Source organism: Poeciliopsis prolifica, unplaced genomic scaffold (genome assembly GCF_027474105.1).
Source record: "Poeciliopsis prolifica strain line A6 unplaced genomic scaffold, Auburn_PproV2 SCAFFOLD034, whole genome shotgun sequence".
NCBI classification, from domain to species: Eukaryota; Metazoa; Chordata; class Actinopteri; order Cyprinodontiformes; family Poeciliidae; genus Poeciliopsis; species Poeciliopsis prolifica.
Genome location: NW_026562409.1, coordinates 660041 through 672812, shown reverse-complemented (window position 1 = coordinate 672812; position 12772 = coordinate 660041). Strand labels below are relative to the sequence as shown.

At 44.3% G+C, this 12772-nt stretch overlaps 1 protein-coding gene across 1 annotated transcript in view; it reads left to right on the top strand.

Annotated features, from left to right (window-relative positions):
• Nucleotides 1–12772, top strand: part of LOC129373782 (syntaxin-1B) — a 50820-nt gene that overhangs the window by 19583 nt on the left and 18465 nt on the right. Inside the window, exons 2-4 of the mRNA XM_055051868.1 lie at nt 808–882; nt 1705–1804; nt 8001–8075. Coding sequence (XP_054907843.1) covers nt 808–882; nt 1705–1804; nt 8001–8075 — 250 coding nt within the window. The remainder of the gene's footprint in view (nt 1–807; nt 883–1704; nt 1805–8000; nt 8076–12772) is intronic.

The following is a 12772-nucleotide window of genomic DNA, read 5'->3' as shown; positions in this document are numbered from 1 at the left end:
GCTGAAGAACACATATTTAGATCCTGTCAGAACCAGTGAGCACCATGTCGATCCAGTTAGATTCTGTAAGATCCAATTGCAAAAAGCTGCAGTAAAACCTGGAACCTCAGCAGAACCTTCTGTGGCCCGGTCTGACCCAGTTCAGCTCCATCTGCGTTCAGCCCGGTTGATCGTTGGGACTAAACTGGTTCTGTTCAGGTCAATAAACAAGGAGGTGAAATATTTCCCATCAGGCCTTGCTGCTCTGGCCCAGCTGAAGGTGACCCGACACACAGAGCCGTTTGTTCGGTTGTCGCTGACGGAGGAAGCTGATTGGGCCGCCGCCTGGCCGCCGCCGGGCCGCCGCTGGGCCGCCGCCGCCGGGCCGCCATTTGCCCGCCGCCGGCATGGTTTCAGCTCGTTTCTGAGCAAATTCAAAGTGAAACGGGTTTGGACTGAGCCTCCAATCAGCAGCTGGGCAACAAATCTGAGTCAGAACCAGAACATCAAGACTCTGAAGGATCAGTTTGCTGGACTGTGTCCTTTCACGTGTTTAATTATTCAACGTTTCCAGCAGTGAGCTTCTCCCGGCTCACTGATCGACCTCATGGATCGGAGGTTGGAAATATTTGAGATTTTAGGGACAGATTTCTCTGGAGGCGGATTCTGCCAACAGGAATAAATCCTGATGGAAACGAAACTGATGGTCAGAAGAGCTCTGATTGGTCAGCCAGTTTCACTGGCTGAAACTCACCTGTGGTGATGTCAGAGTTTATTTCACCAGGGAGCCAATCAGGAGCCTCATCTTCTTCCTGTTTGTGTCCGCAGGCTAAGGACAGCGATGATGATGAAGAGGTGGTGCAGGTGGACAGGGACCACTTCATGGACGAGTTCTTTGAACAGGTGAGACGCAGAAACATGGACAGGTGCATCACCAAGGCAACAAGGATTAGGTAGAGGTCGTGGGGGTTATGTAGAGGTCGTGGGGGTTACGTAGAGGTCGTGGGGGTTATGTAGAGGTCGTGGGGGTTACGTAGAGGTCGTGGGGGTTATGTAGAGGTCGTGGGGGTTACGTAGAGGTCGTGGGGGTTATGTAGAGGTCGTGGGGGTTACGTAGAGGTCGTGGGGGTTACGTAGAGGTCGTGGGGGTTATGTAGAGGTCGTGGGGGTTACGTAGAGGTCGTGGGGTTACGTAGAGGTCGTGGGGGTTATGTAGAGGTCGTGGGGGTTACGTAGAGGTCGTGGGGGTTATGTAGAGGTCGTGGGGGTTACGTAGAGGTCGTGGGGGTTACGTAGAGGTCGTGGGGGTTACGTAGAGGTCGTGGGGGTTATGTAGAGGTCGTGGGGGTTATGTAGAGGTCGTGGGGGTTACGTAGAGGTCGTGGGGGTTATGTAGAGGTCGTGGGGGTTATGTAGAGGTCGTGGGGGTTATGTAGAGATCGTGGGGTTTATGTAGAGGTTTCTCAATAAAAGTGGGATAATTTTCAGATAAAATGACAACATCAGATGATCCCGATGTTCGGATGAAGCGGTTTGGTTCTGATAACGTCGGATAACATCAGGATCATGTTAAATTACACAAATGACGTTTTGCTGTGGGATGATGTGGGAATAATTTCAGGGCAGCACTGCCAGCAATACCTCCAGCCTCCTTAAAACAGAAGAAATGGACTCTATTCAGTCCAGATGCTGAAACTGACTGAAGTTACGGAAATGTCCGTTCAGGTGGAGGAGATCCGGGGCTGCATAGAGAAGCTGTCTGAGGACGTGGAGCAGGTGAAGAAGCAGCACAGCGCCATCCTGGCCGCGCCGAACCCGGACGAAAGTAAGTCAGCCTCTTCCCTCTGTCTGCACCGCCGAAGCTCGTCCACAAAGTTCTGTTCGGGTCCAGTTCCGGCGTGGGGACGGTTCTGCAGAACCGGAGGGTCAGCCTCGGGTCCAGAAAGTCCGACATGCTGCAAATTTTATTCCTGGACGTTCCCACAGCAGGCGTTCCCGTCTCTCCAGCTGAGTGGGAGAAATCCCAAACATGAAGCAGATTTCAGCCCCAACGCTGAGCTGCCGGTTCCTCGGTGGCTCGGTGGATCTCTGCTTGGTTCTGTTCATGTTTGGGTTCAGTGGCCCGGATTCTCCTCATTCCGTCCATCAGATCAGCAGAATCCAATGGCTGTAAATTCCTCTGGGCCACAGATCCGCGTTATGACCCGAATGATCCCCTCCGGGTCAGGAGAGTCTAGTACCGTTATTCCCGATCTTTCCCTTTTCCCGATCCATCGGTCCGATTCGCAGGTAAACATTCCCGATCCGGTGATTTCAGAGCTTATCCAGCTTCCTGATTGGCTGCTGGATCTTTGGAGCTTCCTGTCACATTTCATTCCTCCGTTCTGTGCTGCTATCCTCAGACCCGAAGCGGGAGTGGTTCTGGTTCCTACAGGCTCCAGAAGGCTTTGAACACCTGAGCCTGGTTCTGGGACCAGACAGAGACCCTGCGGGAGGTTCTGATTGTCGTACGGAAAGCCTCATCCCGTTAAACGGGTTCTGATGAGCTCTCCAGTGCCGCGTCCGACCCGGCCCACGCCGCCGCTCCTGACACCAGAAGACGAAACGGAAGCGGTTTGGACCGGAAGTCGTGACCCGGTCTGACCCGGACGGTTCTGACTCAGCAGGAATGACTCCCTCAGCGCCAACGCCTGCAGCCCGGTCCACAGCAGATCACCCGGGTCGATGTCCAGACTGAGTCCGGTTCTGGACCTTTCTGGGTCGGTCAGAGCCAGAAACCCGACATGTTAACAGAAAACTCTGTTTTCCTCCTGCATGTTTTGTCCATGTGGTTTAGTTTCTTCTGCATGAAAAATGACGTTTTGTTTGTTTTCCATCTGTTCGTGTTTCTGTTCTTCTGCATGATCCTGATTTTTAAACTGCATGACGTCACATTAAGTCGGAGGAGACGCCCAGGTCGGCCTCATGTGAGTAACGTCCATTAGCTCTGCATTGTTCATGTTGGGAGCTTTAATGATCGTTAGAGGAAAACAAAGTTTCTCCTGAGGCTGTAAACCCAGAGGCTGCATGTCGACTGAGTGATCAAGCCGAAAGAAAACATGTAATCAATACTGCTAATCGAGACCTTCCTCCTAATCACTGTGGGATGAGCGACCAGCGGTTGGCACACTGATGCAGCTAACCTTTAGCTTAGCATCTTAGCATTTTTGCTAACCCTAAAAATATTTAGCGCACTAAGCTTTCACTAAGTGAACTTTTCTCGATAAATTATAAAGTGTTAATCTTCTTAGGTGTTTTGTAAACTTTAATGTGAAACATATCTAAAATCTGTATCGAGGTTTTAGTTATCGAATTATGATGTGGGGAGAGGTATTTAGGGGAAGCTAATGCTAAAGCCCTACACCATCATGGTATTTAGGGGAAGCTAATGCTAAAGCCCTACACCATCATGGTATTTAGGGGAAGCTAATGCTAAAGCACTACACCATCATGGTATTTAGGGGAAGCTAATGCTAAAGCACTACACCAACATGGTATTTAGGGAAGCTAATGCTAAAGCCCTACACCATCATGGTATTTAGGGGAAGCTAATGCTAAAGCACTACACCATCATGGTATTTAGGGGAAGCTAATGCTAAAGCACTACACCAACATGGTATTTAGGGGAAGCTAATGCTAAAGCACTACACCAACATGGTATTTAGGGGAAGTTAATGCTAAAGCACTACACCAACATGGTATTTAGGGGAAGCTAATGCTAAAGCACTACACCAACATGGTATTTAGGGGAAGCTAATGCTAAAGCACTACACCAACATGGTATTTAGGGGAAGCTAATGCTAAAGCACTACACCAACATGGTATTTAGGGGAAGCTAATGCTAAAGCACTACACCAACATGGTATTTAGGGGAAGTTAATGCTAAAGCACTACACTGGTATTTAGGGGAAGCTAATGCTAAAGCACTACACCAACATGGTATTTAGGGGAAGCTAATGCTGAAGCACTACACCAACATGGTATTTAGGGGAAGCTAATGCTAAAGCACTACACCAACATGGTATTTAGGGGAAGCTAATGCTAAAGCCCTACACCATCATGGTATTTAGGGGAAGCTAATGCTAAAGCACTACACCATCATGGTATTTAGGGAAGCTAATGCTAAAGCACTACACCAACATGGTATTTAGGGGAAGCTAATGCTAAAGCACTACACCAACATGGTATTTAGGGGAAGTTAATGCTAAAGCACTACACTGGTATTTAGGGGAAGCTAATGCTAAAGCACTACACCAACATGGTATTTAGGGGAAGCTAATGCTGAAGCACTACACCAGCATGGTATTTAGGGGAAGCTAATGCTAAAGCGTTACACCAACATGGTATTTAGGGGAAGCTAATGCTAAAGCGTTACACCAACATGGTATTTAGGGGAGGCTAATGCTAAAGCACTACACCAACATGGTATTTAGGGGAAGCTAATGCTAAAGCACTACACTGGTATTTAGGGGAAGCTAATGCTAAAGCACTACACCACCATGGTATTTAGGGGAAGTTAATGCTAAAGCACTACACTGGTATTTAGGGGAAGCTAATGCTAAAGCACTACACCAACATGGTATTTAGGGGAAGTTAATGCTAAAGCACTACACCAACATGGTATTTAGGGGAAGTTAATGCTAAAGCACTACACTGGTATTTAGGGGAAGCTAATGCTAAAGCACTACACCAACATGGTATTTAGGGGAAGTTAATGCTAAAGCACTACACCAACATGGTATTTAGGGGAAGCTAATGCTAAAGCGTTACACCAACATGGTATTTAGGGGAAGCTAATGCTAAAGCACTACACCAACATGGTATTTAGGGGAAGCTAATGCTGAAGCACTACACCAACATGGTATTTAGGGGAAGCTAATGCTAAAGCGTTACACCAACATGGTATTTAGGGGAAGCTAATGCTAAAGCACTACACCAACATGGTATTTAGGGGAAGCTAATGCTAAAGCGTTACACCAACATGGTATTTAGGGGAAGCTAATGCTAAAGCACTACACCAACATGGTATTTAGGGGAAGCTAATGCTAAACCACTACACCAACATGGTATTTAGGGGAAGCTAATGCTAAACCACTACACCAACATGGTATTTAGGGGAAGCTAATGCTAAACCACTACACCAACATGGTATTTAGGGGAAGCTAATGCTAAAGCGTTACACCAACATGGTATTTAGGGGAGGCTAATGCTAAAGCACTACACCAACATGGTATTTAGGGGAAGCTAATGCTAAACCACTACACCAACATGGTATTTAGGGGAAGCTAATGCTAAAGCCCTACACCATCATGGTATTTAGGGGAAGCTAATGCTAAAGCACTACACCAACATGGTATTTAGGGGAAGCTAATGCTAAAGCACTACACCAACATGGTATTTAGGGGAAGCTAATGCTAAAGCACTACACCAACATGGTATTTAGGGGAAGCTAATGCTAAAGCACTACACTGGTATTTAGGGGAAGCTAATGCTAAAGCGTTAACTGCATTTCAAATTATATCTGCTTTTAAAACTTTCCAACACCAGTTTAATGTTGATATAAGATACAAATGAAACGACCTCTGGCCTTAAATAAATATGAGCCTTATTTATGTCACTGTAAAAATATTTAATAAACGTAGCGACTTTTTCCCTAATGATTTTTAGAAAACATCTTTGGTGAGTTCAGAGTGACGTTTCTGAGCAGAATCGCTGCTCCAGCCCTCAGGTCCTGAATGTGAACGTGACTATAATTCAAAACTGCTGCAGAATAAACTCAGACAGAAATATTTTTAGAGTGAGGAAAAACCTGACTGTAAAAATGTTTTTCTGTTTAAGAAAACTGAAATATGAGGTTTGTCAGAATGTTTGATTTCAACTCCAGCAAGGTGAACAACATTCCTGGTTTTTGTTCCCATCCTGGATGCGTTTTATTAGCTTCGGGAAGTTAGCGCACAGATCTGGATGATAAAAACCCAGTGACGTTTGTCGGAGTGGTCGTTCCTCGTCTCTTTGCTCTTTCCTGTCCTGCTTCCTGCTCAGTTCTGGATCAGCTGCTCTCAGCTGCCAGCAAGTTCAGCCTGAATAATGCATGATGGGAGTTGTAGTGAGAGCCGAGGACTACAGATGTAAACCGCAGCCGTTCAGGATCCTAACAACTCATCTTAACTCATCCTGTTATCTTTATCCGTTTGGTCATTTTAATTATAGCTGCTGGCTTCACACATTAATCACATCAACTAAATCTGAGTTCAAGTTAAAAATGCAAACATTTTAAAGGCTTTTAGAGGACAAACAGAGTGCAGAGGAAAACTTCCGACAGGCAAAAATAAGAACTTCATAAAACAAATATTTTTATTTCATGTTATTTGAGTTTGGATTTAAAAGCTAATCAGTTCATTTTTAACTAAACAAGCACTCCTTAAAATCCAATGTATGAAAAAATAAAAAATGAAAATTGCTGATTGAAAAGTAACAATGAAATATTTACATTTCTGAAAATTGTATTGATTTAGAATTTTACTAAATGAATTAAGTCAAGATATTAAAATTCATTTAATTGAAAAATACAATTTTAACATTACTCTAAATACACCCATGAGTATTTTAAAACAAAATGTTGTTTTAAAATGTTATTTTTAATGTGTATATGAACATCGGTTCATTCTGGACTATTTCTAAATTCAGTTCAGCTGCTTTAAAATGATTCATTCATGTTCATAGTTCACCTAAGCATTCTGAACCAAGTTCACACTGAAGTATAAACTAGTTCTCTTTCATGCAACATGTTTCTCGTGTGACTTCATTCATCAATTGCTATCAGTTATGTCATTGATCAGCAATAAAAACTCACCTTAAATCTGTTTTCTTTTATACTGATCAACTGAAGAACTTGGCAGTTTTGTCATTAAACTGGAACTGCCTCAACATTTAGGCCATTTTTAACCCACAGGCCAGATGGTACCTGACAAGCTGTTCCCCTCCTGGCCTGTGGGGGCGCTGCACAAAACCCTACACAAAAACCTGGAGGTTAAATAAAAACGACGCGGAGACAGAATGTTTGGTGTTACTGATGGGAGCCGCTGCTGATTGATCATTACTGTATTGATGAGAGTGTTAACTGCGTTTCTGACGACTCACCTGCTGATTGATGGGAAAATAAAAGTCTGACAGCAGGTTTGCTCATCAATCTGCTCCATTAATGCTAATTGGTTAACGACCAGCCAATTAAACGCTCTGATGGCAGATTGAGGCGTTACAAAGCTGGTTTTCTGCCACAGTTTGGTTTCTCTTTAACGGCCACTGACAGAAATGTTCATCAAAAGGCTGACGGGTTTAATAATTAATCTGAAGCTCAGAAACAGAAACAGCTCATCAGATTCAGTCTCTGCTGCATTTTTAATGCCAGATTAATTCCTGGGCGCCCTCGCAGGACGTTTATCCAGGCAGACGTTACTGGGTCGAGGCAGCGGCAGCCTGCAGGCCTGCGGTCTGCAGCTTCGCCCCGCTGCGTCTCCGAGCCGCAGCCGAGCGACGCGGCCAGACGAGGAGCAGGCTGAGTCAGAGGTAGAGCGGCTGAAAGGCACTGCAGCGCTCGTAAATCTGACTGCACTGCTGCAGCCTCTGCTCGCCGGCGCCACCTTCCAACATGGCTGACATGATGGGAGGTTACCGCTCCTCCCCTCGACCTTTAACCTCCAAACAGCCTCAGGGAGAAACCATGTTTTATTCTGCAGGTCCAAATGCACAAGAAATGCTCTGAAACAGAGACGCCTCTACTGCGCCTCTAGTGACCTCTTTCTGTGAAAGAAAATACGATTTTAAATCTTTTCAAATGAATTTAATCAGTCTGGACAGAATCCTAGTTGTCTAAAACCTACTCACTATAAATCATTTCTCAAATGAAATAAGGATTTCATCGGGAAAATGGTGAAGAACGGTGTGCCACGTCCTCACCTGTTTTTTCCTGTCTTTCTCTGCAGAGACCAAGCAGGAGTTGGAGGACCTCACAGCTGACATCAAGAAGACAGCCAATAAAGTTCGCTCAAAATTAAAAGGTACGAGCAGAAAACATTTGATAATCGATGGAACGGAACAACGATCAGCTGCTCGTCTCTTCACCATGTTTCAGTTGAAGGATCTTCCTCTGAATCTGACTGCATTCATTCATCTTTCCAAGTCTTAGAGTCCAGGAGGTTGGGTTGTATTTACACACCAGCTTCTTCACTCCTTTGTGCACCAATATTAGAATCATTGTTTGTCATTTTAGCATCATTTACAGACTTTAGAGGCAAGTGCTACAAGTTAGCGTTTTACACTGCAATACTGAAACAAACAACCATCGTCTACTGGAGACAGACTGGATTGTTTTTCAGGCATTATTATAACATGCTTCATAATAATGCAAAGGCAATAATAAAAATGTGTGAAATAAATAAAGCTACACCAAATACCATATATTGTTTCCAAGTTGCCATAGCAGTTGTTGTTAAGTGAACTTTAATATTATTTCAAATACAATGCAAGTCCATCACCAGCTGTGCTAAATGAGCCCCAAACAGTAATATCAGTTTGTATCAGTTCAAGCATGAGTTTCCCTAAATACAGCCACAAAAATAGTAACACACATAACTTTAATATGATTATTAGATTGTAGACAGTGTTGTGTTAGATCATTGATTACTGTATTAGAGTAACGGTTACTAAGTATTGGGTTGATGACACATTTCTGCTCAGGCTACTTTCAGGGTTCCTACGCCTGGTTTGTGCTACACATGTGTATCTTTTCTGGTACATTAACTGGTAAGAATGAAAGTAGCTGGAGTGGAAGATGTTTTAGACTGTAATAAGAATAAATTTTTCACGTCTCTTTAAAACAGAAATGATGGCTTTACAGCGGCTGCATCATGCAGGTATTGTGTGAGTTCATAGAAAATTTCTGCTCTGAGGATGAGCACACACGTCGACCTTCAGCTGCGTCAAAAGATGAAAATATTCAGAAACTGTAGCAGCGATTTATCAAGCTATAGTCACTGTGACAGCAACACAAACACACAGAGAGGAAGACAAGCCAATGAGCTTAAAGCTACAGAAACACAGAGAGCGGCTGCTGCTGCAGCACCGGTTCATGCTGAAGGTTCAAGGACATCCCTGCTTTAATGTGCACAGCCAGAAGATGGACTACCCACCACACACACACACACACACACACACACACACACACACACACACACACACACACACACACACACACCGACTGTACATATGCAGACTGAGAATAGCTGCGATGAAGCTATAATTGGAACCCCCATGAGGCAGCAGAGTGTTATTGTCCCCACACAGACAGGATCTCTGCAGCACCTCTTACTGTAGATCTGAACCCTGCGGACGGGCGCAGCGCTCGCTGCTCCGCCTGCAGGGATCATCAGCATGTCTGTCCAGCCGGCTGTGAAGCTGCAAGCTTTTTACATCCGACACAATCAACTTTTTACTGACAAATTAAACATAAGCTGCATTCCCATTACAAATATGTGCAAATTTTTGTCAATATTCCGCTAATGTCGAACAAACACAATTTTGCAGTTGTAAGTTTTGCATTGAACAAGAAAAAATAAAAATCACATGTGAATAAGCTTGTTCATGCAATAAGGCATGAAATACCATGGCAGCAATGGGTCTAAACTGTTACATATATTCATAATTCAACGCTCATCAATCAGCCAATCAGAGGAGACGCTGGTGCCTCATTCAGGCGGCAAGCCCCACCTACTTAGGTGCAGCTATTTATGCAGCATTTTGGGGAAATTGTAGTTGGCCATTTTACAGGAGATACGTTGGAATTAGGCCTGTAGCGATAAACGATAAATCAATTCATCGCACAATAAATTAAAACTATCGACGTCATTTCAATTATCGTCTGTATCGTTTCTTCCTGCCTTTTTCTCTTCCTGTTGATGACACTGAATGAAAAAGGGCTCAACTCCACTGACCCTCCCTTCCTTATTTCTTAGTGTAATGCCCAGCGCGCTGCACCATCTGATGTCGCCGATTGTCGCCCTTTATCAAAACCTGAGAGACATTAGCCGACAGAAATCCTCGCTATAACGGTTCGATCGAACCGTGTTGTGTCCAACAATGGACACAAAATAATAAGTCCAGTTCACTAACTTTGAAACCAGGCATTAATCAATTCCTTACTACAATCTACCTGCATGTATGTGGCTAGTGTCAGTCTGACTGAATGAAAATCATTATAAACTATTTATGTCACCTTAACGAAGAACAGCTGAAAAGTTACCGGGTTTTCTGGTAGAAATTTCGCTCCAACTCCTCCCCTAGTTATTTATATTTTCTTTGCATGAAATGTTGAATAAACATTCATGTTGTTTCCGATGTCTACTGGACTTCGGGTTGCATCGTGTCAGCTGTTCGGGATTCCCTCCATGTTTCCCCTCAGAAAGCCGGAGGAGAATCCGCGCTTTCTGATTGGCTACCGGTCACATTCAACAGGCTGCGTCACTCTCCCAGTCTGGATAAATCCTTGATTTAGATCAGAGCAACGATCTACCGTAACACACAACGATCTACTGTAACACAAAACGATCTACAGTAACACACAACGATCTACCCTAACACACGACGATCTACTGTAACACACGACGATCTACCGTAACACACGACGATCTACTGTAACACACAACGATCTACCGTAACACACAACGATCTACCGTAACACACAACGATCTACCGTAACACACAACGATCTACCATAACACACAACGATCTACCATAACACACAACGATATACAGCAACACACAACGATCTACCATAACACAAAACGATCTACCGTAACACACAACGATCTACCGTAACACACAACGATCTACCGTAACACACAACGATCTACCTTAACACACAACGATCTACCGTAACACACAACGATCTACCGTAACACACAACGATCTACCGTAACACACAACAATCTACTGTAACACACAACGATCTACCGTAACACGCGACGATCTACCGTAACACAAAACGATCTACCGTAACACGCAACGATCTACCGTAACACGCAACGATCTACCGTAACACAAAACGATCTACCGTAACACGCAACGATCTACCGTAACACGCAACGATCTACCGTAACACACAACGATCTACCATAACACACAACGATCTACCGTAACACGCAACGATCTACCGTAACACACAACGATCTACCATAACACACAACGATCTACCGTAACACGCAACGATCTACCGTAACACAAAACGATCTACAGTAACACACGACGATCTACCATAACACACAACGATCTACCGTAACACACAACGATCTACCGTAACACAAAACGATCTACCGTAACACACAACGATCTACCGTAACACACAACGATCTACCGTAACATGCGACGATCTACCATAACACAAAACGATCTACCGTAACACACAACGATCTACCGTAACACGCAACGATCTACCGTAACACAAAACGATCTACAGTAACACACAACGATCTACCGTAACACACGATCTACCGTAACACACAACGATCTACCGTAACACACAACGATCTACCGTAACACACGATCTACCGTAACACACAACGATCTACCGTACCACACAACGATCTACTGTAACACAAAATGATCTACCGTAACACACAACGATTTACCATAACACACGACGATCTACCACAACACACGACGATCTACCGTAACACACAACGATCTACCGTAACACGCAACGATCTACCGTAACACAAAACGATCTACCGTAACACACGACGATCTACCGTAACACACAACGATCTACCGTAACACACAACGATCTACTGTAACACAAAATGATCTACCGTAACACACAACGATCTACCGTAACACACAACAATCTACTGTAACACACAACAATCTACCGTAACACACAACGATCTACCGTAACACACAACAATCTACCGTAACACACAACGATCTACCGTAACACACAACAATCTACTGTAACACACAACGATCTACCGTAACACGCGACGATCTACCGTAACACAAAACGATCTACCATAACACAAAACGATCTACCGTAACACACAACGATCTACCGTAACACACGACGATCTACCCTAACACACAACGATCTACCGTAACACACGACGATCTACCGTAACACACAACGATCTACCGTAACACACAACGATCTACCGTAACACACGACGATCTACCGTAACACACAACGATCTACCGTAACACACAACGATCTACCGTAACACACAACAATCTACCATAACACACAACGATCTACCGTAACACACGACGATCTACCCTAACACACAACGATCTACCGCAACACAAAACGATCTACCGTAACACACGACGATCTACCGTAACACACAACGATCTACCGTAACACACAACGATCTACTGTAACACACAACGATCTACCGTAACACACAACGATCTACCGTAACACACAACGATCTACTGTAACACACAACGATCTACCGCAACACAAAACGATCTACCGTAACACACGACGATCTACCGTAACACACAACGATCTACCGTAACACACGACGATCTACCGTAACACACAACGATCTACCGTAACACACAACGATCTACCGTAACACACGACGATCTACCGTAACACACAACGATCTACCATAACACACAACGATCTACCGTAACACACGACGATCTACCCTAACACACAACGATCTACCGCAACACAAAACGATCTACCGTAACACACAAC